General features: G+C 31.0%; 2 protein-coding genes across 14 annotated transcripts in view; one reads left to right on the forward strand and one right to left on the reverse strand.

Moving 5' to 3' along the window:
* Window positions 1–12,010: 12,010 nt before the first annotated feature.
* LOC123209130 (meiosis regulator and mRNA stability factor 1-like) overlaps window positions 12,011–27,349 on the forward strand; it is a 75,913-nt gene continuing 60,574 nt past the window's right edge. Inside the window, exons 1-4 of one of the 3 annotated variants that reach the window (XM_044626923.1) lie at window positions 12,014–12,353; window positions 12,673–12,930; window positions 13,464–13,750; window positions 13,855–15,048. In XM_044626923.1, coding sequence (XP_044482858.1) covers window positions 12,098–12,353; window positions 12,673–12,930; window positions 13,464–13,477 — 528 coding nt within the window. In that variant the 5' untranslated portion in view covers window positions 12,014–12,097 and the 3' untranslated portion in view covers window positions 13,478–13,750; window positions 13,855–15,048. Of the gene's footprint in view, window positions 12,354–12,672; window positions 13,751–13,854; window positions 15,049–27,349 lie in introns of those variants that run through there. The other 2 variants (XM_044626921.1, XM_044626922.1) reach the window with 2 other exon arrangements.
* Window positions 15,605–26,364, reverse strand: LOC123209126. Of its 11 annotated transcripts, none has more exons than XR_006500960.1 (12): window positions 25,063–26,364; window positions 24,568–24,892; window positions 23,074–24,458; window positions 22,362–22,805; window positions 21,175–21,858; window positions 20,574–21,026; window positions 19,434–20,123; window positions 18,328–19,117; window positions 18,029–18,082; window positions 16,918–17,021; window positions 16,661–16,764; window positions 15,605–16,549 (listed from the first exon to the last, which is right to left on the reverse strand). XR_006500960.1 is itself a non-coding variant. In XM_044626913.1 (10 exons), the coding sequence occupies exons 1-9, from the start codon at window positions 25,708–25,710 to the stop codon at window positions 18,048–18,050; spliced, it is 5,454 nt and encodes a 1,817-aa protein (XP_044482848.1). In that variant the 5' UTR covers window positions 25,711–26,364; the 3' UTR covers window positions 15,605–16,764; window positions 18,029–18,047. The 11 variants fall into 11 exon arrangements, 3 of the variants coding, with proteins under 3 accessions (XP_044482848.1, XP_044482849.1, XP_044482850.1); XR_006500959.1 differs by having other exon boundaries at window positions 16,918–17,029; XR_006500958.1 differs by lacking the exon at window positions 16,918–17,021.

A 27,349-nucleotide genomic window follows, 5' to 3' on the forward strand; every position in this document is an offset into this window, starting at 1 on the left:
ATTATAACTTAGACCTTCTTTATTTATCACAAACCTTTGTGATGCTAACATTTTATTTAATTTTTTTGTGCCAATTTTAAATTTATCTAATATTTCATTTGAACTATCAAGTTTTTTCTTTAATTCAATATTTTCATTTTTCATGTTACCCAATGCTTTAGTCAAAGATTCTTTTTCATGCAAAGTTAGTTTTAGTTCCTATTTAGTTTTATCATGCTTATTTTTGCTATGTTGTAACTCATCTTTCATGCATGCAAAGTTTTTGTTTAAAGATTTATTTCTTGAACCAATGCATTTATATTCCACTAGTAATGATTCAAATACTTCATGTAATTCATCAAATGAGTAAGAGTTAGAATCATCTATCTCTTCCTCCGAATTGCTCTTGGCTATGAAACAAAAATTAGCTCTTTCTTCCTCTTGCTTGCACACTTAAGTCATCACTTCCACTCCAAGTGGTGGTAAAAACTTTTCTTTTAAATTTCTTATTTTTTTTTCTCTTTTCTCTTCTTCTTGAGGAGAGGACATTCTTGTCTAACGTGTCTTGGTTTCTTGCATTCATAACATATAATTTCCTTCTCCTCTAACTCTTTTTTCTCTTGATTAATTGAAACTTTTTCCTTTATTCTTTTTGGACTTGGAGAGAAATTTGCTAAATTTGTGAGCTAGAAGGCTCACATCCCCATCCTTCATTGAAGATTCTCCATCTTCTTTATTTTTCTCAATCGTCTTCAAGGCAATGTCCTTTTTTGGTTTAACTTCCTCTTCGTTTGGTTTTCTTTTTATTTCATAGGTTAAGAGACTTTTTATAAGCTCATTCATTTGCATCTTAGAGAGGTCCTTGGATTCCTCAATTGCCATTACCTTTATATTCCATTTTTTCAATAGTGATCTTAACACCTTTTTAAATAATTATACTATTTTGAATCTTTTTCCAAGGCCTTTCAAGTCATTTACCAAGTTTGAAAATCTTTTGAATATACCTGTTTGCTTTCCCCTATCTTTATTTCAAATAACTCATACTCACAGAAAAGAAGCTCAAATTTCAACTGTTTGACTTGACTTGTGCCTTCATATGTTATTTGGAGGATGATCCAAACTTCTTTCATTGTTTCACAAGTAGAAACTTTATTAAATTCAATTAAGTCTATTGTACAAAATTATATGTTTATGACTTTAGCATTAATTTTTAGACTCATTTTCTCATTATCATCATTAAATTCCATTTCATTTTTAGGCTCATTTGTTGTGGGATTCCTAGGTGTAAAGTTCCCATGTTAATAATTTTTCACAACTTATTATCTATTGATCTAATATACAATCTCATTCTAATATTCTATTAGGTGTAATTTACTCTACAAAACAAAAGTAGTCTAGTATTGCATTGTCTTTCATTAAAAACTGATGTAGAGGTGTTTGTTATTATCAAAAGACCTTCAAACTCCAAAATTCATTAGAAAATATAAACCTAAAGTCCAAGCTTTGATACCAATTGAAAAACCTGTAATAACAAATTAATCTCATAAAGGAGGTGAATAGAATTATTAAAAAAAATAAAACACAAAATTTACCAAACTTGATTTTTTACTCAAAATGCCATAAACAAAAAATAAATAAACAATCAAAGCATAAAGTAAAGGATACGAGTTTAGAAAATGCTCAAGAATTTAGAGTGGTTGAGAGCTTTTCATCGCAAACCTCCTATATCCACTTTTTTAAACAATCGGTTTGAAGTTTCCACTCAAATCACTTTCGGATTACACTAGTTGACTTAGGATTTTGTCCTTTTACAGTAGTGATATGAGATTTTGCCTAAGTGTAATCAGAAAGAAGATTTACAAGTAGAATATGTCTCTAATAGGCTGATTTTATATAATACTCTCAAGTATGTTTTAGGGGTATTTATGTCTTTTGGTCTTGCTTTGATACATTTTTAGTCTTAAATATATATGTTCAAATGTGTGTGTGTGTCTCTCTCTCTTTTTCTCTCTCTCTCTCTATATATATAAGGATAAAAGACAAAATTTATGCTTTTTTTCATCTTCTTCTCCATTCCTTTCTAGAAACTCAGCCTTTTTTATGCTTTTGCTTTGTTTTTTAAAGAAAAGGTGACGATTTGAAAGGGTTTTGGAAGATAGGTAAGGAAATAAAAGGAGAACAAACATTTTGGAGGCCTTAGTAACCAAGAGATCTCTTTCTTTTCTCTTCACCTATGTTTATATATTGGAGTATGTTATATGAATATGTTAGTATGTTTTGGTAGTGATTTGAGATGGTTCTTGGTGAGGAAATAAGTAAGGAAAAGAGGAGGGTGCAAGTTTCCAAGTGTTGGCTTTAAGCAAGGTAAGTGGAATCATTCTTGGTCTGCCCTAAGTTTGCTAAATAAACACCATCTTTTATGTTTTATGCCTTTGGTTCTTTTGCTCTATGTTATAAATGATGATTTTGAGGTTGAGAAATGTTGTGTTGCCATTTGAGGTGTCTATGTGTGTCATTTTGGTTCATGGTAGGGAGTTAGGAAATATTTACAGTTTTACCACTAATTTCATCCCACCTTTTGACTACCTAATCTGTTGAATCATAAGTGTAGCTATAGCTCGTTGGAAAGCTCTTTAAATCCTCTTTTCAATGATATATAGTTTATATGATTTAGAGACAATATGAAGTGTTAAATTGCTTGAACAAAAAGACTATTTTACCAAATAAACAATAATTACAGTTTTTAGAAAGATAGAGAGAAAGAAAGCTCATTTTGACTATCTTATGTGATGAATCATGAGTGCTGCTATAGCTTCTTGGAAACCTCTTTAAACCCTCTTTTCAATGATATATAATTTATATGATTTGGAGACTATTTGGACTATTAAAATACTTGGACAAAAAGACTATTCTATCAAATAAACAGTTATTACAGTTTCTAGAAAGAAAGGAAGAAAGAAAGAAAGGGAAGAGGCAAAGAAAAGGAAAAAAAGAAAGAAAGGAAAGGAAAGGAAAGAAAGGAGGGGAAAAGAAAAGAAAAGAAAAAGAAAAGAAAGAAAAGAAATTTGGGGCTCAAGATTCAAGGGTTGTCTTGAGAGTATCGTTTGGTGGGTTATGAATACTCAATAGTATCCCACATGCCTAAAAAGAAAGTAAGGGCTCGGGCATGAGTTTTAGTTTTAGATGAAAGTAAAACCAGTAAGAGATCATGCATGCATGCTATGAACTATAAGGGTGCACTTTACGCTACACCCACCTGCAGTAGGACACGTCTATAATAGGACATGTCTGTAATAGGACATGGACCTATAGTAGAGTCTGCTCATAATAGAGCATGCTTGTAGTAAAGCACAGTTCAGATTCCAAGATAGTGTAGTAAGAAAAAAAAAGAGAGCTTAAGCCAAAGAAAGTGTCAAATCCTTATAGTTAGCTTCCCGAAAGTATCAGAGAGACACTAAATGAGACAAAGTGTGACCCAAATAGTAAAAGATGAGTCAGATTATTCTCTCGATTCTCTGAAGAGGTTATTACATGAGACTAAGTCCCGTGAATGATTAAGAATGAGAATGGAGATAGTTTACTTATTTCTTTCCCTTTTACTTAGTGTTCTTATCCCTCACTTCCTTTCCTTTCATGATTATAGGTACAAATGATCGGGGTCACTGCGAGGTAGGGTCAGGTTAGTGAGGATAAATCTGGGCTAGAACGGTCTATCTATATTTTATATTACATGCGTATGGTCATATGATATTGTTAACTTTTGGCTTTTTTCAGATATAGTTTTCAGATAGTTGTATAGTTGTATCTAAGGATATGTACATGATTACTCAATGATTTTTGATGTTTTCAGATGAGTTTTTATATGTGATATATACATCTTTTATTCATTTTCGGATTTTCAGTTTTCACAGAACAATTTTTGAATGCTTTTAGTGATAAGTTCCTTTTAAAGTTTTTTTTTTTAAATAGACGTTTCAGATATTAATTAGTAACATTTTTCCTCCGTAGGGTAATACTTCTAAAGAGTGATGTCATATTTTACTAATATGTGCAAATGTTTGTTTTAAAGATACGAGTTTTTGGTTTCTAGAGAGAGATTAAGAGCTTAAAGATTGAGATAAGAATTCTTGAATGCTTTGGATATGTTCTCTAACCCTTTTGACTTCACTCTAACTTGTTTATATAGCCCTAAGACTGGAAAGATTCGTTAGATTGATTTTACTAGTCGTTGACTTGTGAAAAAGATGTTTTATCCTTGAAAAACACTTGAGGATGACTATCCTCTTACATATTGTTGCTTTGGAGATTGCAAAATAGTCGCCGAATAGTCAAATTCTTGAAACACGCCACTTAAGAGACAGATGTCCTTTCTTTTGGGATGGGCATCCTGCTTTGCTCTTTAAAATTCTAGATAGAATTAATCATGAGAGGATAGGTAAGGGACAGACATAGGGACTGGCATTCCAATATGTTAACTTTCTTGATCGTCCTAATTATGTTTGTTAATGCATTGGAGAAGGAATGAACATTCCATGGTCGTCATCTAATAGGGGACGAGTGTCCCTTTGCTTAGGACGAGTGTCCCTGTTCATCTAGATAACATTCCTAAGAGCTCCAAACTCCCGATGACAAGTGTAGGACTAGCATCTCATTTGGGACAAACATCCCACGTATAGGGAGGGATGTCTTTGACCTGAAAAATTATACAACTGCATTCCGCCCATCTTTCAATCGTTAGAACTTTATGCCATAGACTTTGTTAGCTTAATAATTATTAATTATCAATATTAAACTTAGTTTTGGCATAATCAAAACACTTTAAGGTGCAACAATAACAAGCCAAATCCTCACCTTCAAAATATGTCTTCTGAATCCTTTATTTAGTTGAGGTGGAACGATAATGCTACATCTCGATCATAAAATTAAATTGTAGTCCAATGATTAGAGAGATTTCCAAAGGGCTGAATTCAATGTAAATAAGCAATGCTATATGTATACATTTTTAATGTACAAATAAGTATACACATGGATATGTCATTATATAATTCAGTGTTACTTTATTATTAATTCAAAATCATCCAATCATATAATAACACATCTATATATGTACCAATTTGTATACAAAAAATGTGTATATATAGTTTTATTGAATATAAATACTTAGCTATATCATGACTACTCTATATCTAAAAGCTTTTTAAAACAAACAAATTTGAAAAGTTTTTCAACTTATTTGTTAGTATCGCTCTGATCTTCATTTCATGTTTTTTTTCATGTCTAGAAACAACATTGCACACTAAAAAAAATAATAAGTTGGTTAATTTTTATAATATTTACAATTTTAAATTTTATTGTAAAAAAATGGAGAAAAAAATTGAAAAGTACACATTATAATACCCTAAATTGAAAATATCAACCACCCCTCAAATGGAAAATATAAATAATAAGTAGATTGAAAAATATATATATGAATAAAAGCTCTATTATGCACATCACATATAGCAAACAATGCATGTATATTAAAAAATATCAAAGAAACCCTCAGCATGCTTAATTCTAGAGATAACAATTTCGATCCAAATTTAGGGGTTCCGACCCTAACGGGGAGGAAATTCCCTAATTAAAATAGAAAAAGAGATAGGGACAAGAATGAAAAAAATCCTTGCAATTGGGGACAGATCGGGGAGGAGGATATATGTGTCGACTTCCCGTTCTATCCTCGTCCCTTTATATTAATATATTTACTTAAAATACTAACATATCTTTATAGTTTTAAATTATTTATGTTTTTCAAATTTATTTAAGTTTTTATTGTGCATATAATATATAATACTTGTGAATTTAAAATAGTGAGTTGATTTTAATTTTATTTAATTTTGTTATTTAGTATATTTATATTATGTTTAGAGAATATGAGAAGAAGATTTTTTTCCACGGGTTATGGGAAGAGAATTTTTCTCCTCGAGGATAGAGAGGGGATGGGAAAGGGATAGAAAATCCTTGTCATCCCCGTAACAGGGACAGACTAAGAATAGAGCTTGATATCCCTTACAAGGATGGGGAGGGGATTGAGATTCCCTCCTTGCCCCTCCCTGTTGCCATCCCTACTTAATTCGCATGGTAAAAAATACTAAAACCCCATATATATTTGAATATATCCAAAAACCTACCATACCCATTACACACCTTACATATATATTAAAATCCCCTACTTTCATTTGATTTCATCATATGTGACTCTCATGGTGACTAAATTACCCAAAAACTCTATTATCAATTTCACCAATAGTCAATTCTAAGCATATTCTAACACTAAACCATAGAGAAATTTCATAAAAATCACAAATGATTCAAGTTATTTTAACAAAAACTCAACTGAAGAAACCATTATTTGAAACTTAAGAAATATATATAGAAATGACAAAATGCCAAATTTATAAACAAGAAAACATGATAAGAAACAATATACTAACATTTTTCTCCATTTTAATCATGAAAAAATCTTACTTGAATTTGGTAAACATGATTTCTTTTCACTATACAGGTTTACCATATATGTTTTCGATTGTATAAAACGAATTTAAAACTTGTTCATATATGGGTAGTTTTCATCCAAATGTAATATGTTGGCCATATACATATAAATTCCAAGAAGTTAGTTTTGTATACACCTTTTTAATTCTGATAATTGTAGTTAATTTTTTTAATGAGGGGTATTTTCCATTTATAACACTAGATATCACACAATAATTTATTTTTCTATGAATGAATTAGAATATTAGTCTATTATATTAAAATTTCGTTAAAGTAAAATCAAATGTGAAAGAAAAAAAAAATCTTATCAAAATATTCCATCTTTCGTTTGTACAATAGTTTTGTAATTAGATTGGAAGTTGACCTAATAAAGAAGGCACTCTAGTCCAATTGACAATCATATTATATGATTAGTGGTCAAGCCAACCATTTAAAAATAATATTTAATACAAGGTTGAATAATTAATCATTAAATGTATAATATAAATTATTAAAATATAAAATAAATTTAATTTTATGATATACATGTTTAAAATTAATATATAAGGGTTTGGGTTCAAATCTCAAAAATAATTTTTATTTATTAGATCAAACTTAAGTTTTTATCTTATTCAACCATTGGAACTATTCGATTCAATTCACTCTAACTTTGAAAACAACTTTTCAACAAATTGTAATTTTTGTCTTGACAAGTGATGGTCCAATCGGTTAGATTGACCGATTCAATCCAAGTTTAAAATCCATGCATTCGAATACATTAATGGTCAAACAAGCCATCCTAATCTAAACCCGAAGAGATAAAATAATTTAATATAAGGGAATTTATACATTGTGTTATAAAAAAAGTAATTACATAATTTTTTTAAATTACAAAAAAAAATAATACCAATAATATTGTCACATATTATTATTCGTGAATAAAGTAATATATATTGTTTATACATATAATTTTATTATAAATAATTATTATATTTAATTGATACTAATAAAAAAATTAAGATAATATTTTAATTAAATATATTTAATATATTAAAATTAATTAATTGAACAAAGGTAAAATGGTAAAAAAATTAACATCAAGTTACTAATTTGCTAAAACCTACAGAGAACGCGTTAATCAAATTAACTCATATGAAAAAATTAAGATTCCCACCGCCTTAATAATAAAATCTTATTTTAATAAAATATTATTATTATATTTTATTAAAATGTAAGCCAAATAAAATAATGTTAATAATAAAATACATAATAAATTTATATGTATAAATAAATTATACAAATTTACTTGTATAAACTAAAGTGGTAGTTTGTGATTAGATGATGTTTATTTTATGTATTATATAAATACATATGATGTTTATAAACTCAATTCGAATCCTCTTCAGTCACACAGTAATATTTATAAAATAATGTTTATTTTTTTTCTTATTTCAGAATTATGCAATCAAATTCTATAATGTTACTTTTAAAGATAAATTTTTGGAGAACGTTTAGTTTAAGTATATAAAGATTACCAATATTTCTTTGTTTGTTTTATCAATAATAAAAAATTCTAATAAATTTTTATTGTCAATGGTGATATATTTTTTTAATTATCTCACAATAATTATTTATGCGTATTTAAATTTATCAAAATTTCTCAAACACAGTAATTATTTCTGCCCTAGTAATTTCCAAGATAATATATGTTTGTGATAATTTTTTATTTTTAATAATAAAATATTAATTAAACCAAACACATCCTTAAAGATAATCTTGTAAAAGTGTTAGTGTTAACAAAACTAGTCTATTTTGTTACATTTCTAAACAGAGATAGATGGGTGTCAAACAACTTTAAACTATTGCACATTTTTTACAAGAGTAGTGTTATATATACAAATAATATATATAATTTTATGCACAAATAATATAGACAACTTTATGTACAAATAATATGCACAACTTTATGATTAAATAGTTTTAAATTAGAGATAAAATAATACTAAATTATATGATAATATATCATTATTTATATTAAAAGTTTTATATATTATTAATACATATAATTTTATTATTTTGAAAAAATTATTAATCTCCGAAGAGAAAATGAAATAACCTAGAATATAACAGGCCAAATGACTATTTCCCATCCGAATTTTGACAACGACTTTTATTTTTTCACATATTTGACATAATCAAACATTATTTTTAATACTGAAAAGATATATATTATTTATTATAATATAATGTAATATGCTTAATATTATTTATATCTCTTATAGTACAAACAAAATATTTTCATTTTAATTATTTTATATTTTTCTTACTAAATTCTTGGTTGTTGGAAAACATATAAGGAAAGCCAATAAAGCTGGACGTGTTTGGGCCTCATGTGGGCAACAAGACATTTTAGAGTTGGTGAAAATAATAAGATCCAACTGAAACAAAACTCGCCAATAATAAATCAGAGCAAGAAGTGACAAATCCTCCAATGTTTTTTAATATAATTTTTAGTTTTTATAAAAATTAATCAGGGATGGATAAACAAATTTATAACCTTTTTAGGAGTAAAATTATTGTTTAACTTCAGTATAGACAAAAAGTTTATCTTTTTATACATTTTATAAAAAGAAAAAAATTAGTCGATTATATTAACAAATTTATTAAATAGATGAGATAGTAGACTTTTCAAATTTAAATAATATAAAATCATCCTTCTATCAGAGTTTGAATGAAAAATAATGATTCGGTTCGAATATAATGTACATAAAAGCCTATAGGATCATGTGACAATGAATAGGAACATCCACATAATTATTTAAAAATTTCTAAAAATATAGTTGACTAACAGTTGACTGTCTCCTTTTGGAATTTAGAATTTAGTGGATTTTGAACTAACACATATTTCCATTTTGTTGTGCTATGATCAAGTCGGCTACTTGGTGACAATTGTTATGCAAATTGGAAATTAAGTTTCTTGGAAGAAGGGTGCTAACCTAATTTACAAAACTGGGATTTTTTAAATTTTACTAATTTTATATTTTAAATAATATGCAAATTGTTGTGATTTTTTTTTTAAATTTTACTAATTTTATATTTTAAACTGGAAGTTTACTAGTTTGATGGTTAGACAACCCAAAAAGATGCCCATGTAAAATTATTTGTACAAATAATAAGGACAAACTTGTGAAAAAATAATACCACGTTATTATGTCACCGAGTAATTTTAAATTAAAGATAAAATAACACTGAATCATACGATAATATATCAATATTTATACATAAATTTGTGTCTATTATTTATACACGTATGTAATGCTACTCCTTTGCTAAATATAGTTTTTTTGAAAAAAATTTAATACAAATTTATTTATATCATATTTATATATAAAAATTCAAGAATAAATTTTTCCACACACAAACAAACACTTGTAATAGAATCAATGATAATTTATCAAATAAATAAAAAAATTATGCAAAAAAGAAAAGGATTGAATTCAAATCAAACTGAATCTAAATATAGACTTACTCGAACTTAAGTTTGATTTAAATTTATAATGTATAACTCAATCTCGAACTCATTTAATATGACTGAATATATAGTAATAGAGTTGTTGATAAATTGAATAATATTATCGATGTGATATATAATATTACCGAAAGAAAATTCAAATTGAATTTGAACCAATTATTAAATTGAAACTTTAACTTAAATTAAATTTGAATTAAACCAAATATCAAATCAAATCAAACAACTATTCCTTGTCTCTTTTTCTTTAATTAATTAAAATTTCTCTCAACTGAAAATTTAATTAAATAATTTGAATGCTCTTGAGATATTTGTGTAAGATTCAAATTAAATTTAAATTAAACTATTGAGTTGAAACTCAAATTTGAATTTAATCATATCATACTCCATTCGAACCAAATTGGTTTGAACCTATCCGTGAAAAAAGAATCAGAAGATGTAACATCATTAAGTCGAATCAGTCCATTAGGGAAATTCCACATTTGAAAATGACCTAAAAACAAAAAGCTAGTGGTTGTAATAGAAAATTTCATGCTATTGGCTTTGAGATAAAACGTGAAGAAAAGTTTCTATCGTCCTAAAATTATTGAACCAATAAGGAACCGCCACATCAGGTTGTCTGACATGCACGAGCTCCTTCATTGGCCCCTGAAATTCATAGAAAAATATTCCTATTATTTTTGCATGTGTAGTCAAAAGCACATACTAAATAATAGTCGTTGGTCCTCTATCTAAAGAACCCACGTGTTCCATCAATCTTTGCAAAATTTTCTCCTCTACACCTTCAATGTGTAATCTCGAGTTACAACTGGCTGAGAAGTTCGTGGACACGTTTGGTTTCAAATAATTTTTCATTATTATTATATTATCTTATTTAGTTGGTTAAATAATAAAAAATATTATTTAAATAATTTAAAGGTAATATGAAATAATCTAATTATTAATTACAATTTTTCCCTTATTTATTATTATTTTAGGATAAAAACATCTTATTATTTAAATAAAATAACAATAAAATTATGTGTATTGATTATAATATATAAATGGTATGTTATCATATAATTTTAAATTAAAGATAAAACAATATTAAATTACAAAATAATATATTATCTGTATATATAAATTATGTATAAAAAATAAGTATACATACTATTACTCTTAAAATAATAAGTAACCCTTAACCTTTGCAATCTTTCCTCTTTCACAACGTCATTCACCAAGATTTCTATTTCTTGGTTGCATCCCCGTCACTTACATCACTAAAACTCTTTGGTTGGCTTCATGAGACTGTCCCTTTTTTGTTGTCACCAACCTTTTGTTTTCCACCGGATCACCATCACCACTTTGATATTGCCCTCCACCTAATCCCATGACATTGCTTTCTCGATGTTGATCCAAGGTGGGTCAACATACCTTAACCATAAGTGTTAGACTCTTTATTCAATCCACACATTTTGATTTACTACAATTTATCCTATTCCATTTATCTCAAATCTCCCACCTTTGATTTGTTGTAGTTTCCCGCTAACATATTCTAGGGTATTTCAAAAAAGTAATATTTTTTTATTATTTTATTATTACCAATCAAATATCATAATTATTTATATATGTTAATTAATTGAACAAACAATGTTCTAATAACGTGAACCGAGTTGGGCCTCGATTCAAAAAAGATGAAAGACTAAAAAGTCTGATACCTAATAATCTTCTAGATAATTTCGTAGGCTCAAATTTCATTTAAGATAATAAAAAATTACTCAATCCAAAAGCATTCTTAGTGTTTAAGAATAATATTTGAACCCACAGGGACTAAAATGCAAAGAATCAAAAGTCTCGTATGCATGGAAATTAAAGAAAATGAATCAAGTAGACTTGACCTAGTCATCCCCCAGACCACAGGTAAAGCACCGAAGCATATACTTGCAATGCACCTATATATATAGATTTTTAGAAAAGGCTAGACATTACTGGTCCATTCTTTGCTCTTTGCTTCTTGAACTCATCTTCTTCAGGGTTAAGTTTTACATCTATATAGAGAACAGCTGTTGAACGAAGAAGGAGGTGGAGATTTCAGCCATGGGAGTTGGAGGAGGAGTTGCAGAGAAGCAATATGTGAAGGCTAAGACTTCAGTGTGGTGGGATATAGAGAATTGTCAGGTCCCAAAAAGGTGTGAGCCTCATGCAATTGCTCAGAATATCAGCTCTGCCGTTGCTAAGTTGAATTACTGTGGACCTTTGTCCATTTCTGCCTATGGTGACACCAATCGGATCCCTCAATCTGTGCAACATGCCCTTTCCAGCACCGGCATCTCCCTCAACCAAGTCCCTCCTGGTACCTCTTTCATCATCATATATAATTACCATCTTTCAACTTTACTTTTCTTGCTTTTACTGTTACGATTCTTAACTTATACAGATGGAGTGCAGGTGAGATTAAGATTCTTATAACTCTAGACTCACAAAAAAATTTATTACTTACACTTAATTTTCTGTTTTGATCAGGATGAATTTGGATTAACATTTCTAAATTTGATCTTACCGACTTAGTTTTCCTAGAATTTGTATTTTTTTTTGAGGAATTTTGTTATTCTGGGTTGCAGATTTTCAGAAAATTCAATGAATATTTATGGGTTGTTTTGTTGAATAAGCAGGGGTTAAGGATGCAAGTGACAAGAAAATTCTAGTGGACATCTTGTTCTGGGCAGTGGACAATCCTGCACCTGCAAATATAATGTTAATTTCTGGAGATAGAGATTTCTCCAATGCTCTCCATCAATTGAGGATGAGAAGATACAACATTCTGCTTGCTCAACCGCAGAAAGCCTCAGCTCCTCTCCTTGCCGCTGCCAAGAGCATATGGCTCTGGACAAGTCTTGTGGCTGGAGGCCCTCCATTAACAACTAAACTTGGTAACAAAATTTCTGTCCCTAATGATATGCCTTTTGTTCATGCACAAGTTCCCCAGTTAGGAAATCCTAATGAGAAATTTAGTAATAATGCACTAGTTGATATTCTGGAAGATCAGAAACCACTAAATTATCACCACCCTGATACAAATTATAATTCCAAGAGTTCCCTGATGGGGCCTTGCCCGGATGGATTTGCTCCTTTCAGTGTTGTTCAGAATGGTTGTAGAAATCAATATCCACCACAGCCTTTAGGGCTAAACAATCTCCCTAATCAACCTCCTAGTGCTGTCCAAAAGGGTAGTGGAGTCACCAAATTTGATCCTACTAGCATGAATCCAAAGCCTGCATTATTGAGTCAGTCACAAAATGGACATATACAGCATAGGAAGCTATTGTTTTCTTCACCCGTGAACTCGATTAACATTCCTAGTAGTGTCATATAGGGGACGTCGGGGTGTCCAAAACCTTCTTATTGTGTCCAAAGTCTCACAGGTTTTGTGTTACTAATATTGAACTTCTTGAAAATTGAAAAGATAATGCCGACTGAAGGTAATATAATTGATTGCATTCGATATGGGGATCCAAAGCATCGGAGTATTGACATTAAAAAAGCCTTGGAAATTGCTGTTGATCAGCAGATGGTAGTGAAGCAAAAATTTGGAGCTATGAACTTGTATGTTGGTAAGAATGAGAAACTCTGGAAATGTGTGAACCCTATTGCTGGTAATCCTATGCAAATACCGGAAATGACATGGGAAAAAATTAAAAAGTTTCTGGTGTCTCCTGGAGGACAATCTGCAATAATGGCTTCTCAATGCAGGTAAATTTCCTTTGTTTGTTTAGTTTAGCCTTACTTAGCTTCTAGGATTTATAATTGGACTGTTTTTTCATTCTGTCTTGTGTGCTTTGCATTTTTGTTTATAGGTATGAAGCCGTTACTATTTTGAAGAATATGTGCTTGACAGAGCTTACATTAGGTGACATACTTCAGATCTTGAACATGGTAATTACCATAAAGAAATGGATTATTCATAATCAAGCAGGATGGCAGCCGATTATCATCGCTGTTGCAAAGTGCAGCCCTGAATTAGGCACTAAATCTGGTTTATAAAGTTTTGACTAGCTATCCATGGTAAGGGAAAGGGGCCACTTGATAGTTTGAAGGGTATTAAGTGTATATAGATAGATGATTTGTTGCAATAAGGTTACTAAAAAGTCTCCTCATGCCAAGACTCATTCTGTAGATTTACTAGTGATGAAAGTTCTTACACATGATGGATACCATCTAGATTTTCAATTAGAGATGAAGTTTCAATTGAAAATTTGCTTGATGTGTCAAAGAGTATACAATGCTAGGCTCTGAGGTACAAGAAATTGATCATCTGTTGCATCTTCTGGATTCTATCGACAATTGCAAGGATGATCTTGATGTTTCCAAATTTGGATGGAATATTTCTGCAGAAAAATTTCCTACCTCTCATATAGTTCGTGGTGCCATGAGAACTCTAAATGCAAGGCGTGATTTAAAAGTGGCATTGAAGAGGCAAGAGTTTGGTTAGTTTGCACAGAAACAGATGACACAAATTACAGAAATTTATGAAAAACACATCCAAATGCAATTAGATAAACATAGAAAATGTTCTGGTGGAAGCTACTCATTCTCCTCTGATCACATCATTTTAAGAAGATATTAAGATGAGCCACGCGAAGGTTGCACAATGCCGTAAAGTTCTTCCTAACAGAATTCCCGAGCATGTGTTGAATTAACAAGTCTTTGTTCTTCTTATTGTCGGGTATTCTCAGAATAAATGGATTTGTAAATTCATCCCTCTGCAGCATAAGTTTAGCTGTTTGCCACTGTATTTGCTATTCTTCTTTGAAAGCTGTATGGTTCTCAGAGCTTTTGAAACCATTAGTCCTTTGGTTATAATCCTTATATTTAAGTCTCCTGTATGCAAACTTTGGTAGAAAAATCAGGTGTTTCTTATTTTTGCCCCCATTTGGATAGTGCCTTCGCTTTTGCAGTGAAACTTTTCTTTCTGTTTTAAGGTTTTCAAGCTTGGAAAATAACGAGTCTCATAGTGTCAATACCAATATTTTATGGTACTTGTTTGAAAACATTATTGAGTTAGTTCAATTATTTAAAATCCAAATAAAATATGTTAGATTTGTATCATATTGTTAGGTTGGATTCGAATTGAATTTATTCAAGTTTGAAAACAAATTTGGCTCGAATGAGCCTGAAACAAGCTCGGTTTAAGTGAAATTAGGATGTTCAATTTGTTAAGTTTATGAGTTTAAAAATTTTCGATATAAATCGATTAAAACAACATTGTTTTGTTCAATGCACAATAAAGCAATTTTATTTTTGTCATTTTTTATTTGAATTGAGCTTGAACTCAACCCAAACTCGACTCGATTCCTTTCAAGCGAGCTAAGCTCAAGCAACTTTGTGACAAGTTCAAACTCAGTTTGATTCAAATTCAACTATACATATCATCAAGTAAGTAAAAAATTACTTCCGAGGTTACCATTGTTAATGTTGCATTAATTAATATTAACTAGGGGTGGATTACAAACAACAAAAACAAAAACAAAATCACAAACTCCCAGAGGCACTCTCAATTACAAACAATACCCTATTTACAAAGGCACAGTGAAAACATAAACCAAATTAAGATTTAACTAACTTACAAGAATTGTAATATATATGGCCTAAAATTCATCAACAACCTTAATTAAATGAGGAAATCATCATAAAAATCTCCAAATTACCATACTTCATTTTAAAACTAGATGGATTTGTGGATAAAATCTCCAACATGTTAAAGAAACACAAATTTCAAATTTCCAAAACTGGATGAAAAGGTCTAATTTCATAACGTTAAAGAAACATATTGTTAGGATCTTTTCTTTCTAAAAATACTTAGATTCTATGAAAAAAAAAATTTGTTGATTGTAGGAATGGCTAAAACTCTCACTAAATTGCAAACCAACAACAAACCACTTAAGAACAGAAAGCGTACTTGAGACGACCAACTGAAATTAAAATAACCATGAACCCAGCCAACAGTATGAAGCGTCAACCGGCACACACCTGATACAGCATGCAGCATCCCAGGAACCAGGAGCAAGGACAGAAATGGACCAATGTGCAACCATTTCACTAAGAAACAACTTACTGGAACCACAACCAAGAGCCACCCGCGCAAAAACACTGCTGGAACGCTCCAGGAGAGACAAGTAAAGATGCTGGGAGAGAAAGGATTAAGAAAGCAGCAACCATCAAACGTAGGAAGGTCCCAGCAGAACCGGCAGCCAAGAACTCAAATTCGGCAGCAGTAAGGCAGCAAAAGCCCCAACAAACCCAATGAACCCCAATGCAGGGGAGAAACAGGGGAGAGGGATGCAGGAATCGGCAACTCCACAGAAGGAGAAAGGCAAGAGAACAGGAGAGGATTTCAGCACCAAAGCAGCTGCAGAGAGCCAACCCAAGCCAAAACAGACCAGCAGCAGAACGGTGCCTCCACAGGACCCAAGAACTCACGGGAAGAAGCTAGGCCGATGCAAAGGAGAACCACAGAGAGCCAGAGACCTCTAGGGAATTAGAGAGAAAAGGCTGAAAACACACCAGAAGATGGAAACAGGCAGGAAACATGGATTTGAGACTAGAAACTTCAGAATCAAACGTGGAAGTGAATATACTTTGAGAATTAGCAAGACAGTTTACACGATAAATATGGCTCCATAGTTGTGACTGAGTCCAGCCGGTTTACAAGCTACATCAACAATGTAATCTGCAACACATTTCAGCGTTCTCTTCTTAACAAACGCCTGTGGAAAGATATATCCAAGTCAAAGAAAAGATTGCTACAAAGCATATTTCCCACATCGGTGATTTAGGTGCAGAGATAACGAACGGATAGAATATTGGGAGCAGAGAAATTATCAAAAGCAACATCTTCGAATATCCACATAAAGTTATACCAATGTGTAACATCATAGGGGAATTCCGCATTGACAAAACACGAGAGATACTGCTGATATATGAACATCCCACGTCACAAGAATCCTTTTGGGTTGCAAAAACTCTGTTTTGCTAATTCATACAGTAGTCAATTACGGTTGTTAATGAATCTTTAAAATTTAATGATATATAAACGGTTAAAGGATTTAACCACCACTACAACTGAATGCAACAAAAAAGACCAAACCCGGACCCAGTAAACAAAATTTGAACACGTGTACATTGTAATTGAATGTATAAGATCACTGCCTAGAATGCATTGCCATTATGAAGAACAACCAGATGAGAAAAAGGCTTTAAAAAGGAAAAAGGCTTAAACTCAGACAAATTCTTAACAATATGGCTCAAGTTATGACTGCTCATTTTTGGCTCGATTCAGCTAAGTTGACATTTGAGCTCAAGTCAGCTTGGCTCAAATCAAACTCTTATCATGTAGTTGTTATGACGGTTTGAAATTGACGGTAAAATAAAGCTACTAAGCTAGATACTAGAGCAAACTTGACATGACTCATTGCAATTAGATAGAAGTGTTCAAAACTAGTTAACTAAATCAGTTTATAATTTCGAGAAAATTATAAACTGAAATTGAACAAAAAATATCAATTAACCAAACTAAATTTTCAATTAATCGGTTTTGAATCTTATTTTCATATAATTTTTTCAATTTCTTTAAATAGGTTCAATATTTTTAAATTTTAATTCAATTTTTTTAAAACTAGTCTCATTTGGTTAACCTTTTATAAAAAATTGATAAACCGGATTTTCTATTTTTTTTTAATTGGTACCTAAACTAGTTTTTCAAATAACCGATTTTTTGTATCAATTTTCTATTTAAAAATTAGTTCGATTTAGTTACCAAATTTTTTTAAACACCCTTTCCATTAGACCCCTAACTCTACCAAAATTTATATGATTGGCTAATGTCACTATAGTCCATTGACTTATTAATCAATATTATATTTAACCTTCCAATATCTTAAAATATAATACCCAAAATCTATTTAGTCAATTGACTTCTTATGCATTATGTTTAAAAAGACAATGTAAACTCATCTAACACCACACACTTACCATGTGACTTTGCAGTTTGCTATAATGGGAACCTTTCGCATAACCTTGCACAATCTGTAATCATAGAGAACAATGCATTAATGGTAAAAACAAAAATTGTGGAAAATTATATTAGAAGATGAAGAATTACGTCAATAAACACCTCACTACTACTTGAAATCACTTGAAATTACTGTAGCTTCTCACTTAGGATTTTAATTCAATACTAAAAACCGTACATGATTGATTAGTGTTAATTCAATTAAGGAGAATGGAGAACTCTAATAAAAAAATATATTATTAAATAAATGAATACGTACCATTTTGTAATTGTTGTATAACTGAATTTCGGTCACTTAAACAGTCGTTCCAGTTCACCCGTAGTAACCTTGGCATGCGTAAGCCACCTCTAGAGAAAGTTTTCATTTTAGAGCATCCACGCACATGTAAACCTTCCAAGAATGGGAATTTTAAGGTGTAATTCCCATAGTAAAAGTGTGTGAGACTTTCTATACCACTCAAGTGCAAGTCCTTCAATTTCTTAAAAACAATTTCACTATTCTCTATATCTCCCTCAGTTGCTAATACTTCTACCATCATTTCACATTCTTGTATTGATAAACTTTCAAGACACACTAGACTTTTGACTGTTGATGATGTCATTAAGTTTTGCATTTTATTACAATGATATACCCTCAAAGTCCTTAGATTTTCAAAAGATTGTGAAGGCAGCAATAAAGTAGTCAAATTGTGACAATAGTTTATGTCTAAAGAATGAAGATTTTGAAGAATTGAGTTTAGTCGAGAGTCTTGCTTTGAAATGCACTTTAAATTAAAAAGCCCCCACAATGCTAATTGTTTTAAGTTTGTGATTACTCTAATGTCCTCTTCACCTTCTCCAAACGAGAATAGTTCTTCGTATGAACTCACTTTCAATATAAGGTTTTCAAGATTGACAAATTTCTGAAGGATTTGAATCAGAATATGTGTATACTCATCCATAATCAATTCAAGAGTTTCGATTTCACAAAAGTTCTTTTGAAACTCTCCTTGCCAAATCATCATGATATCCCTTCCATTTAATTCCAATGTCTTTATATTGGAGTCAACCTAAAGAAAAATCATGTGTCAATCAATTTTAAATTAATTTTATCTTAAAAACATACCAAAAAAAAAAAAAAAAAGAACCAAGGAGAAAAAAAATATATAATGAATTGATAGCCAATTTATCCTAGTACAGAGGCATGAAAATGTATGATGACCACTAGTTAAATAATAATGTTCAGTATTTGCACAAACTAATATTTTTTAGTATGTGGAATCAAGGTCTACATTTTTAAAACAAATTTATTATAATTAACACCCACAATATATTATTATTAAAAAATTGCAGAAATCTATTTAAGCTAATCAATTGAATGCATACCTTTACTTTGTGTACTTGCTGTATGGTTGAATTCAAGTCATTCCCTCCATTTTCTATCTCCTTTTCCCCATAATTGATTTTGTGTAACATTGGTGTGCTTACCATTCCTTGAGAAAAAGACCTCATATTGGAACATCCTTTTATAATTAACTCTTTCAAAGATGGGAAATTGAAAGAGTAATTCCCAGAGCAAAAGAACGAGAGAAATGTTAAATATTCAAGTGACAATTTGTTCAAATTGTTAAAAACAACTTGTTCACTACTCAATGTTGCATCTCTCTCATTTTCTACTATTTCAAATAGCCTGTTACACCATGATATGCTCAATTCTCTCAATTGTACCAAGTTTCTAGCCATTGAAGGTGTCATTAAGTTAAAGAGCCAATAGCACGATTTTACCTGAAGAACTTTAAGATTCTGAAAAGAAGGTGTAGATGGCAGTGGACTCAACAACTTTTCACAGTAAGATACATGTAGAACTTCAAGACTTGGAAGATCTGATAGACTCTTAATTTCTTTGTAATTACAGTAATTTAGTAGAAGCCTTTTCAGATTGTGAAGTCTCTGAAAGAGTCCAAGTGAAATATATGCTGACCTAACTTTAGAGATAAAAAGAGATTTAGATTGCTTTTGCCAAGTAATTTTTGCTGAACCATTCTGTAATTCAAATACCTCCAAATGGGAGTTGATCTACAAATTCATCAAAATCAAATTCAGTTAGTATTTAATATTCTTAAAACAAAACTTTAATCCAGTTACACTAATTTTGAATTTATCATCCTTTTCAGTATGCATGCAAGTTGCACATTTTTCTCAAAGTAAAAATAAAAATTTATTGTTGATTTCTAGAACCTGTTTAGTATGCATTCAAGTTGCAAATTTTTTTTGAGTAAAAACAAAATTTTATTGTTGATTTCTAAAATTATAATGGATAATATATTTTAAAAAATAGGACTTAAATGACTCTAATTGCTATAATCCTAAAGAGAAAATTTTCAAATCAAATAACCATGAATTTTTCTAAACTTCAGTTCCAAAGGAAAGTCAAAGAAAATAAGAATTCCACAATTAAAGTTTTGAATAAAGTGTTAAAACATATAGAGAGAAAATATTAATTCTTTTGCCAGAAGATATTCATACCTTATCATTCAAGGAGATAGCTTTTAGATCTAAACTATCAATTTCACTCTCCTCAATGCTGCTTTTGAAGCTCAGACATTTGTCACAATTTCTCACCACCAACTCCTTTAACTTTGGCAATTCTAAAGTATGTATTTCAGGATAGAAAGTTGTAAGATTTGGTAGATTCTTCAGCTTCAATATGGTTACATTTGGAAAGACAAAATTGACCACAACATTTGCTCCTTCTTTTGCGACAATCTCTTCTAAAGCCATACAATCCCCTATCTTTAGTTGTTGGAGTTGGTGGAGAGTTCTGGCAATGGTAGGTGGAAATACAAATTTTATATTTCCACAATTCCAAAAGATCAACTGTGTCAAGTTTTGATAGAAGGAAGTTGGATGTTGATCGTAGCAAATTTCTATAGAAATATCATTTTGGAATGCCTTGTACTTGAGATCAACTGAGATTTCCTGCATTAATTGTTTCAATTAGAAGTTGATAATTGTTTCAATATAAAGTAATTAAAAATTGCATAAATTCTTTGTCACTTTTTCTAAACTAACTAAACTTGCATAAATAAGTAATTATAGAAAACAAATTAATTGATTGCATATATACCTCATCTTTATTTTTGCACAATCCACGTACGATTTTATTAAGAGCATTCCCCTCATTCCCTATTTCCTTCCAATTGACACTGTGCAACTTTGGAGTGTTTATCATTGCTCGAGAAAAAGTCTTCAAATTAGGACATTCTTTTATAATTAATATTTCTAGTGATGAAAAATTAAAAGAGTAATTCCCAAAGCAAAAACATTCGAGACTTTCTAACTTTGTAAGTGACAACAACTTCAAATTGTCAAAAACAATTTCGCTACTTGTTGTTGTATCTCCCTCATTCTCTATTATTGCAAGCAGCATTTCACATTCAAATATGCTCAATTCTCTTAACTGCATCAAACTTTTAGCTATTGAAGGCGTTATTAAGGTAAGTAATGCATTTGCACAGCTGACACGGAGAACTTTAAGATTCTGTAAGGAAGCTGAAGATGGCAGTAGACTCATCATCGCACAATACTTAACACTTAGATCTTCAAGATTTGGAAGATTAGATACACTCTTAATTTCTTTGTATTTACACACAAATAGTGTAAGCTTTTTCACACTTTGAAATATTTGGAGGAGTCCAAGTGGAATATATGCTGAGTAATCAAACTTGATTTCAAGAGATTTAATTTCACCGCGCCAAGTAATGTTTCTCGCACCATTCGTCAATTCAAAATCCTCCAAATTGTGGTTGATCTACATATTCATAAAAAAAAAAAAGTTTAATTAAAGACTTATTCGTTATTACATACTTTTTATTTTTTTGGAAAATCTTAATTTTTTCCTGTTTCCTCTTACTTCAGTCGTATATAAGATCAATAATAATGAAAAATCAGTCAACTCATTAAGCTGTCCAATAATAAGACAGACCATGCACCTACTAAATAATAAATATATTTCTAATAAAAAATAAAATTATTTTTTTGGCTTTTACAACTTAGCATTACGTCAACAAAAAAATAAAATAAAAAAATAAAAGAGATGCTATAAATCACATAATGCAATTAAAATGTGTGACTCATATTAGATAGTGTCTATAGACAATTTTTTTCAAAATTGCAATAATATTTTGCTCTTGTCTATTCCCGTAACGGAATTGTCCAGATTCAATTGATCATTCAATTTTTTTTTTTTTTACAGATTTCAGTTCAAGCAAAATAGACATTAAGAATCACATATTTAAAACAAGAGATTTGTACCTTATTCTCTGATATTGGAAGTGCACCCTTCTTGTTATCATCTTGCAAGCCCAAATATCTTGAAGGCAAATTTCCACATTTTTTTATCACCAACTTTTTGAACATTGAGAATTCTGAAGCATGTATTCCTGGATATAAAATTGTAAGTTTTGGTAGAGTTTTGAGCACCAATTCGGTTACCTGTGGAAAAATAGAATTAACAACAACTTCTGCTCCTTCTTCTTCTTCAACAATATTCTTTAAAACCTCACAAGATTTTATCTTTAGGCTTTGAAGTTGTTTGAGGCTTTTGGCTATAGAAAATGGAAACACATATGTCATCTTTCCACATCTTTCCAACTTCAATTGTTTCAAATTTTGAGAGAAAGTTGAAATTTGGCTGTCCCAAATCCTTCCCAAACTAATATTGTACAATACCAATGTTCTAAATTTGGTAAAATTAACCTGCAACCAAAATTAATTGTGGTTTTAATATACATAAACTTATATGAGAAGAAATTTAAAAAGAAATAATTTAATAAAATCAATTTGACAGAAATTGCATTGTATGGAGATTCAAGTGGACTTGGTAGTGAAATTGAATTGAAAATTTAAATCACTAGAAAAAAAAAAGAAGAAAATAATAACACAATATCACAACTATATGTGAATAAATGTAAATAAGTATAAAAGAAAACAAGAATATATAATAGAGAAATACAATAAATCAAACCTTTTCATTAAATAATGGCTTTTCATTAAATAATGGCATGATTTCACTGGACTGCAAATCAAATTTTGAATCCTCAACATAATTCTCATCTTCTGAAACTTCAACCAACCCTAAGACTTCAGCATTCTTGAATACATTAAATTCTTCTAGAAACTTGATAGAATTAATTGTAACTTCCAACATCTTCTCATGTTCGCCATATTCTAGAAATAAGCTCTTTCTAGGCTCCCAATAATTTCCTATTGATATTTTGTACCTTCTAGGCTCTTTGGCAAAAAAACTTTCAGGTAGCACCATGTTACCTCTGACATCCAATTCTACACTTGTGAGATTGGACAAGCGCTTTAATTCCATGAGTACTTCAACCTTCCATTCAATAGGGCATCCCTTTGTATGAAATTCTTCCAATTGCAATAATTCTGATATCACATTTGGCACAATAACACGCAACTGTCCACAATAGCTTAAATCTAATAACCTCAATTCAGTCAACTGAGCTATTTCTATAGGCAACTCCTTAATAATTGAATATTTCAAGCTAAGGACTTTCAGTTTCTTTAACTCCCCGATAATAGCAACATCTTCAATTATGTTGAAATCTAAACATAGTGTTTGAAGTTTTTTCAAATTACAAATGGATGGCACCAATGACGATTGGTGCAATCCAGCTAAATTTAAAACTTTGAGCATCGGCATCACCTTGAAGAAGTCATTTGGGAAATTGAAACGAGAGTTTGGCATATAGAAATATTCAAGAGCTGGACAATCCAAATCATCAGGCCAAAGTCGATCAATAATATTACTATCACCAGGGAGGGAGATTCTTGTGGATTTCCTGAGTTTATCTCTATTCTTCCAATGTCGTTCAATGTCATTTTTTGTTGTAAATACATGATGATCAACATATGCTATTATGATAGCAACATCACGGATAACATCATGCACAGCAAAATATTTGCTTGTAACCTGGCCAAGTAACAAACTAGCATCTTTGAGGTCACGGACCAATTTATCCAGTCGATCACGTGCATCTTCCATTGTCAAGTTAACTCCTTTAAGTATATCAAGACACACAACATGTATGAACAAGTCTGAAATGGAAGCATTATTTTCCATTAGACTACAAATTAAAAATGTTTTCTTAAGTTCATCATTTCTTAAATACTCGTAACTTAAGGCTATTTTCATGTATTCCTTTTCTAGGAATCCTTCAAACTTGGATGGCAAAGGAGCTTTCAATTCTTTTAAGGCTACTTTCCACTCAGATGGATGAGTCTTGGTTCTTAATGCCTTAGCTATAGCACAAATAACGACAGGCAACCCTTTGCATTGCTTGCATACATCATTTGCTAGAGAATTCAGTTCACTTGTTTGAATAACGTCACCTGTAATGAGAGTTAGGATTATACTAATTGCATTTTGTATTTACATGCATTCTGGGGTTTTAAGGAAACTCAAAAAACATACAAGTGAAAATTCTATAAGACAAGTTACCTGCCACATTGGCAAATAGGTCCCAAGCTTCTTTTTCTGCTAAAATGTCCATCTTGAAATTATTTATAGAACGCATCTTCTCCAATACATCTAAGTCTCTTGCTGTGAACAAGAGTTTACATCCTCCACGATCGGCTTTATAAGGAATACCGATAGTCTTGAGATCAACATCTTCCCAAATATTGTCTAAAATTAGAAGGATCTTCTTACTGCTCCTCAATCTCTCATATAACTTATTTGCTCTTTCAGTCTCGTTACTGAATTCTACGCGTAACTTGTTGGCAATTTCTGTTTGAACTTTTTCTGTATCCAAATTTTGTGTAACCTATAAGATAAGAGTAATATGGCCAGTTTAAGAATAACAAACAGAGAAAAATAATTCTGTTTTATAGCTATTTTATTTTCTTTCATTTGTCTATTAGTAATTTTACTCAAATAATAGCAATCATATAAATAATTATCACTCGATATAATCATAAGAAAGTTCAAACATACCTCAACAAAAACAACGTCCTCAAATAATTCATCCTTCTTCGCTTCCCCACCAACTTTCTGCACAAGAGTGGTCTTCCCAGTACCAGCCATCCCATAAACACCAATCATGTACACATTCTCATCTTTTAATGCATCCCATACGTTCTTCATAATGGAGGTTCTTGATTCGAGTACCAAATAATCTTCACTAGGTACAAGCCGGATATCTTCTGGAATAGTAGCAAAGGAAATTTTATCGAATTTCTCTTCTTTCTCTTCTTTTTGGAGGAGTGGATCAATATCATCGCGGATTAATTTGAAAGCTTTCTTGCTTTGTTTGTATTTGGACCACAATCCCTTAAAACATCGAGGGTTGTTTGCTTTCTCTTGAATCAACTGCTCTGATTCTGTAATTGTCTTCTCCACATCCTTCAGCCAATCCTTAACTTTCGGGGTGATCTCTTCCACGTTTCTTTCAGCAACAGTAACCTTACGCTGAACTTCGTCTCTTGTATTCGTCATCTCCTTAACTTTCTTTTCCAGATTTTTGAAATTGGTGCTGTAGTTGTACAAGTACTTGAATTGACGACAAATTGGAACAGCCAACCACTTGCCAACTTCAAGGACAGGACTCAACACACCCCCAATACTTCCGGCAACATCAACCATTTTAAAAAATTTTTTTTTTTTTAAGTTTGAAAAACAGATGAGAAGTACAGCAAATGAAAAAAAATCACAGAACAAGAGTAAACACAATTGTCGAAATTAATAATAAAAAAGAGAAATGTAAAAAGAAAAAAATTTCTAGTAAACGAGAAATAACAGATTGCAAAGATTTTTTTTTTCTTTTTAAGAAATGAGAAATATTGAAACGGATTTTTTTTTTCAAAAATAAAGAGAACCGGAAATAGGCAAAAATATAATTTGAAATAAAGGAAGTAAAAGAGCGAAAGTAGCAGGGCAAGTAAGGTACAAACTGAAGAAATCTGAAGGATATGGGTTCAGAGAGGTTTGTGAGAGAAGGAATTTTTGAGTGGTTTCTGAATGATTGTGAGAAGAGAACCGAAGATGGAGAGAGATTTCAGTGAAGAAGAATCAATTGGCTATGATTTGTTATCAACTCAAAGTTCCACAAAATTCAAATGATTTGACAACGGAAACTTACACCGTGTGAACACAATATTTGTTAAACAACAAGACCACACTATTTGATAAATTAATCCCATAAAAGCAAACGCATCTTCCAAGGCAGCACCCACCTGACTGTGACTGTACTCTTTAAATTAATAGCAGGTTTGGCCCAGCTTGTATTTACATTCCAACAATCGTATTTCAATGGACAGACCTTCAGGACAATTATTATTTTAGACATAGAGGACACCAAGTGCCCGTGAACACATGGCGCGTACAGGATATTTCACAAAAGTAAAGTAAAGTTAAGCACGTAGCATCGTTGTCCTGACCAAAAGTGAAAGGTGGTTCAAACATTCTTTGTACAGAGTTGTGGTCCTGGGTCACCAGTTGTCATTAAAGTGAATGGGTGATGATGAAGCATTAGATGCTCCATCATGTGAACCATGTGTTTCGTAATGGTGATCTAGTCAAGTCTAATAATTGGTTTTATAAATATTTAATCAGATTAATTAAAATTTTAATTTTAAAATTTGACTCTGCTCTGTTTTTGTAATTTCCTCGTTTCCCCTTTAGGCAATTGCTCGTAACTTGAATGCAATCATTCATCATCTTCTCAAAACAATAGAAAACACAATATTTTTAGTGGTATTTGAAGGAAAAGACACGAGAGAAAAAAATTTAATATTGTTATAATTTTTAACATTATTGTTACCATAGTATTATTCCTCTCTCAATTTTCTACAAGTAATTTCCCTGTACTGCTTCTAATTAAACTGGACAAAAATGGATATTATGGGCCAAAAAGTCCTACTTCAAATTTCAAACTCAAGGCCTTGTATTATTTTTGCTGTTTGTGAGCACTTCTCTCTCTGGTAGTGTAATAGCAATTATTTTTTCAAGTTACTTGAGTCTGAATATGGTGCATGTGCTTTCTGCTTCGGCATTTGTGCAATAAGAAGTCTATTTTAGGCCGAAGGACTTATTCCCACCCAAAGTTTTTTGGTTTTTTCTTCAAGTAAATTCCCACCCAAAGTTCGTTTCCACACGCTATTTGATAAAGTGTTAAAAGTGGGTGGACAATTAGTCGGACAAAAGCAAGCGCATCTTCTAGGCAACAGCCATATGACAGTGGCTGTACTCTTAAAATAATAGCAAGCCAGGCTAGCTTGCATTT

Source organism: Mangifera indica, chromosome 2 (assembly GCF_011075055.1).
Source record: "Mangifera indica cultivar Alphonso chromosome 2, CATAS_Mindica_2.1, whole genome shotgun sequence".
NCBI lineage: Eukaryota > Viridiplantae > Streptophyta > Magnoliopsida > Sapindales > Anacardiaceae > Mangifera > Mangifera indica.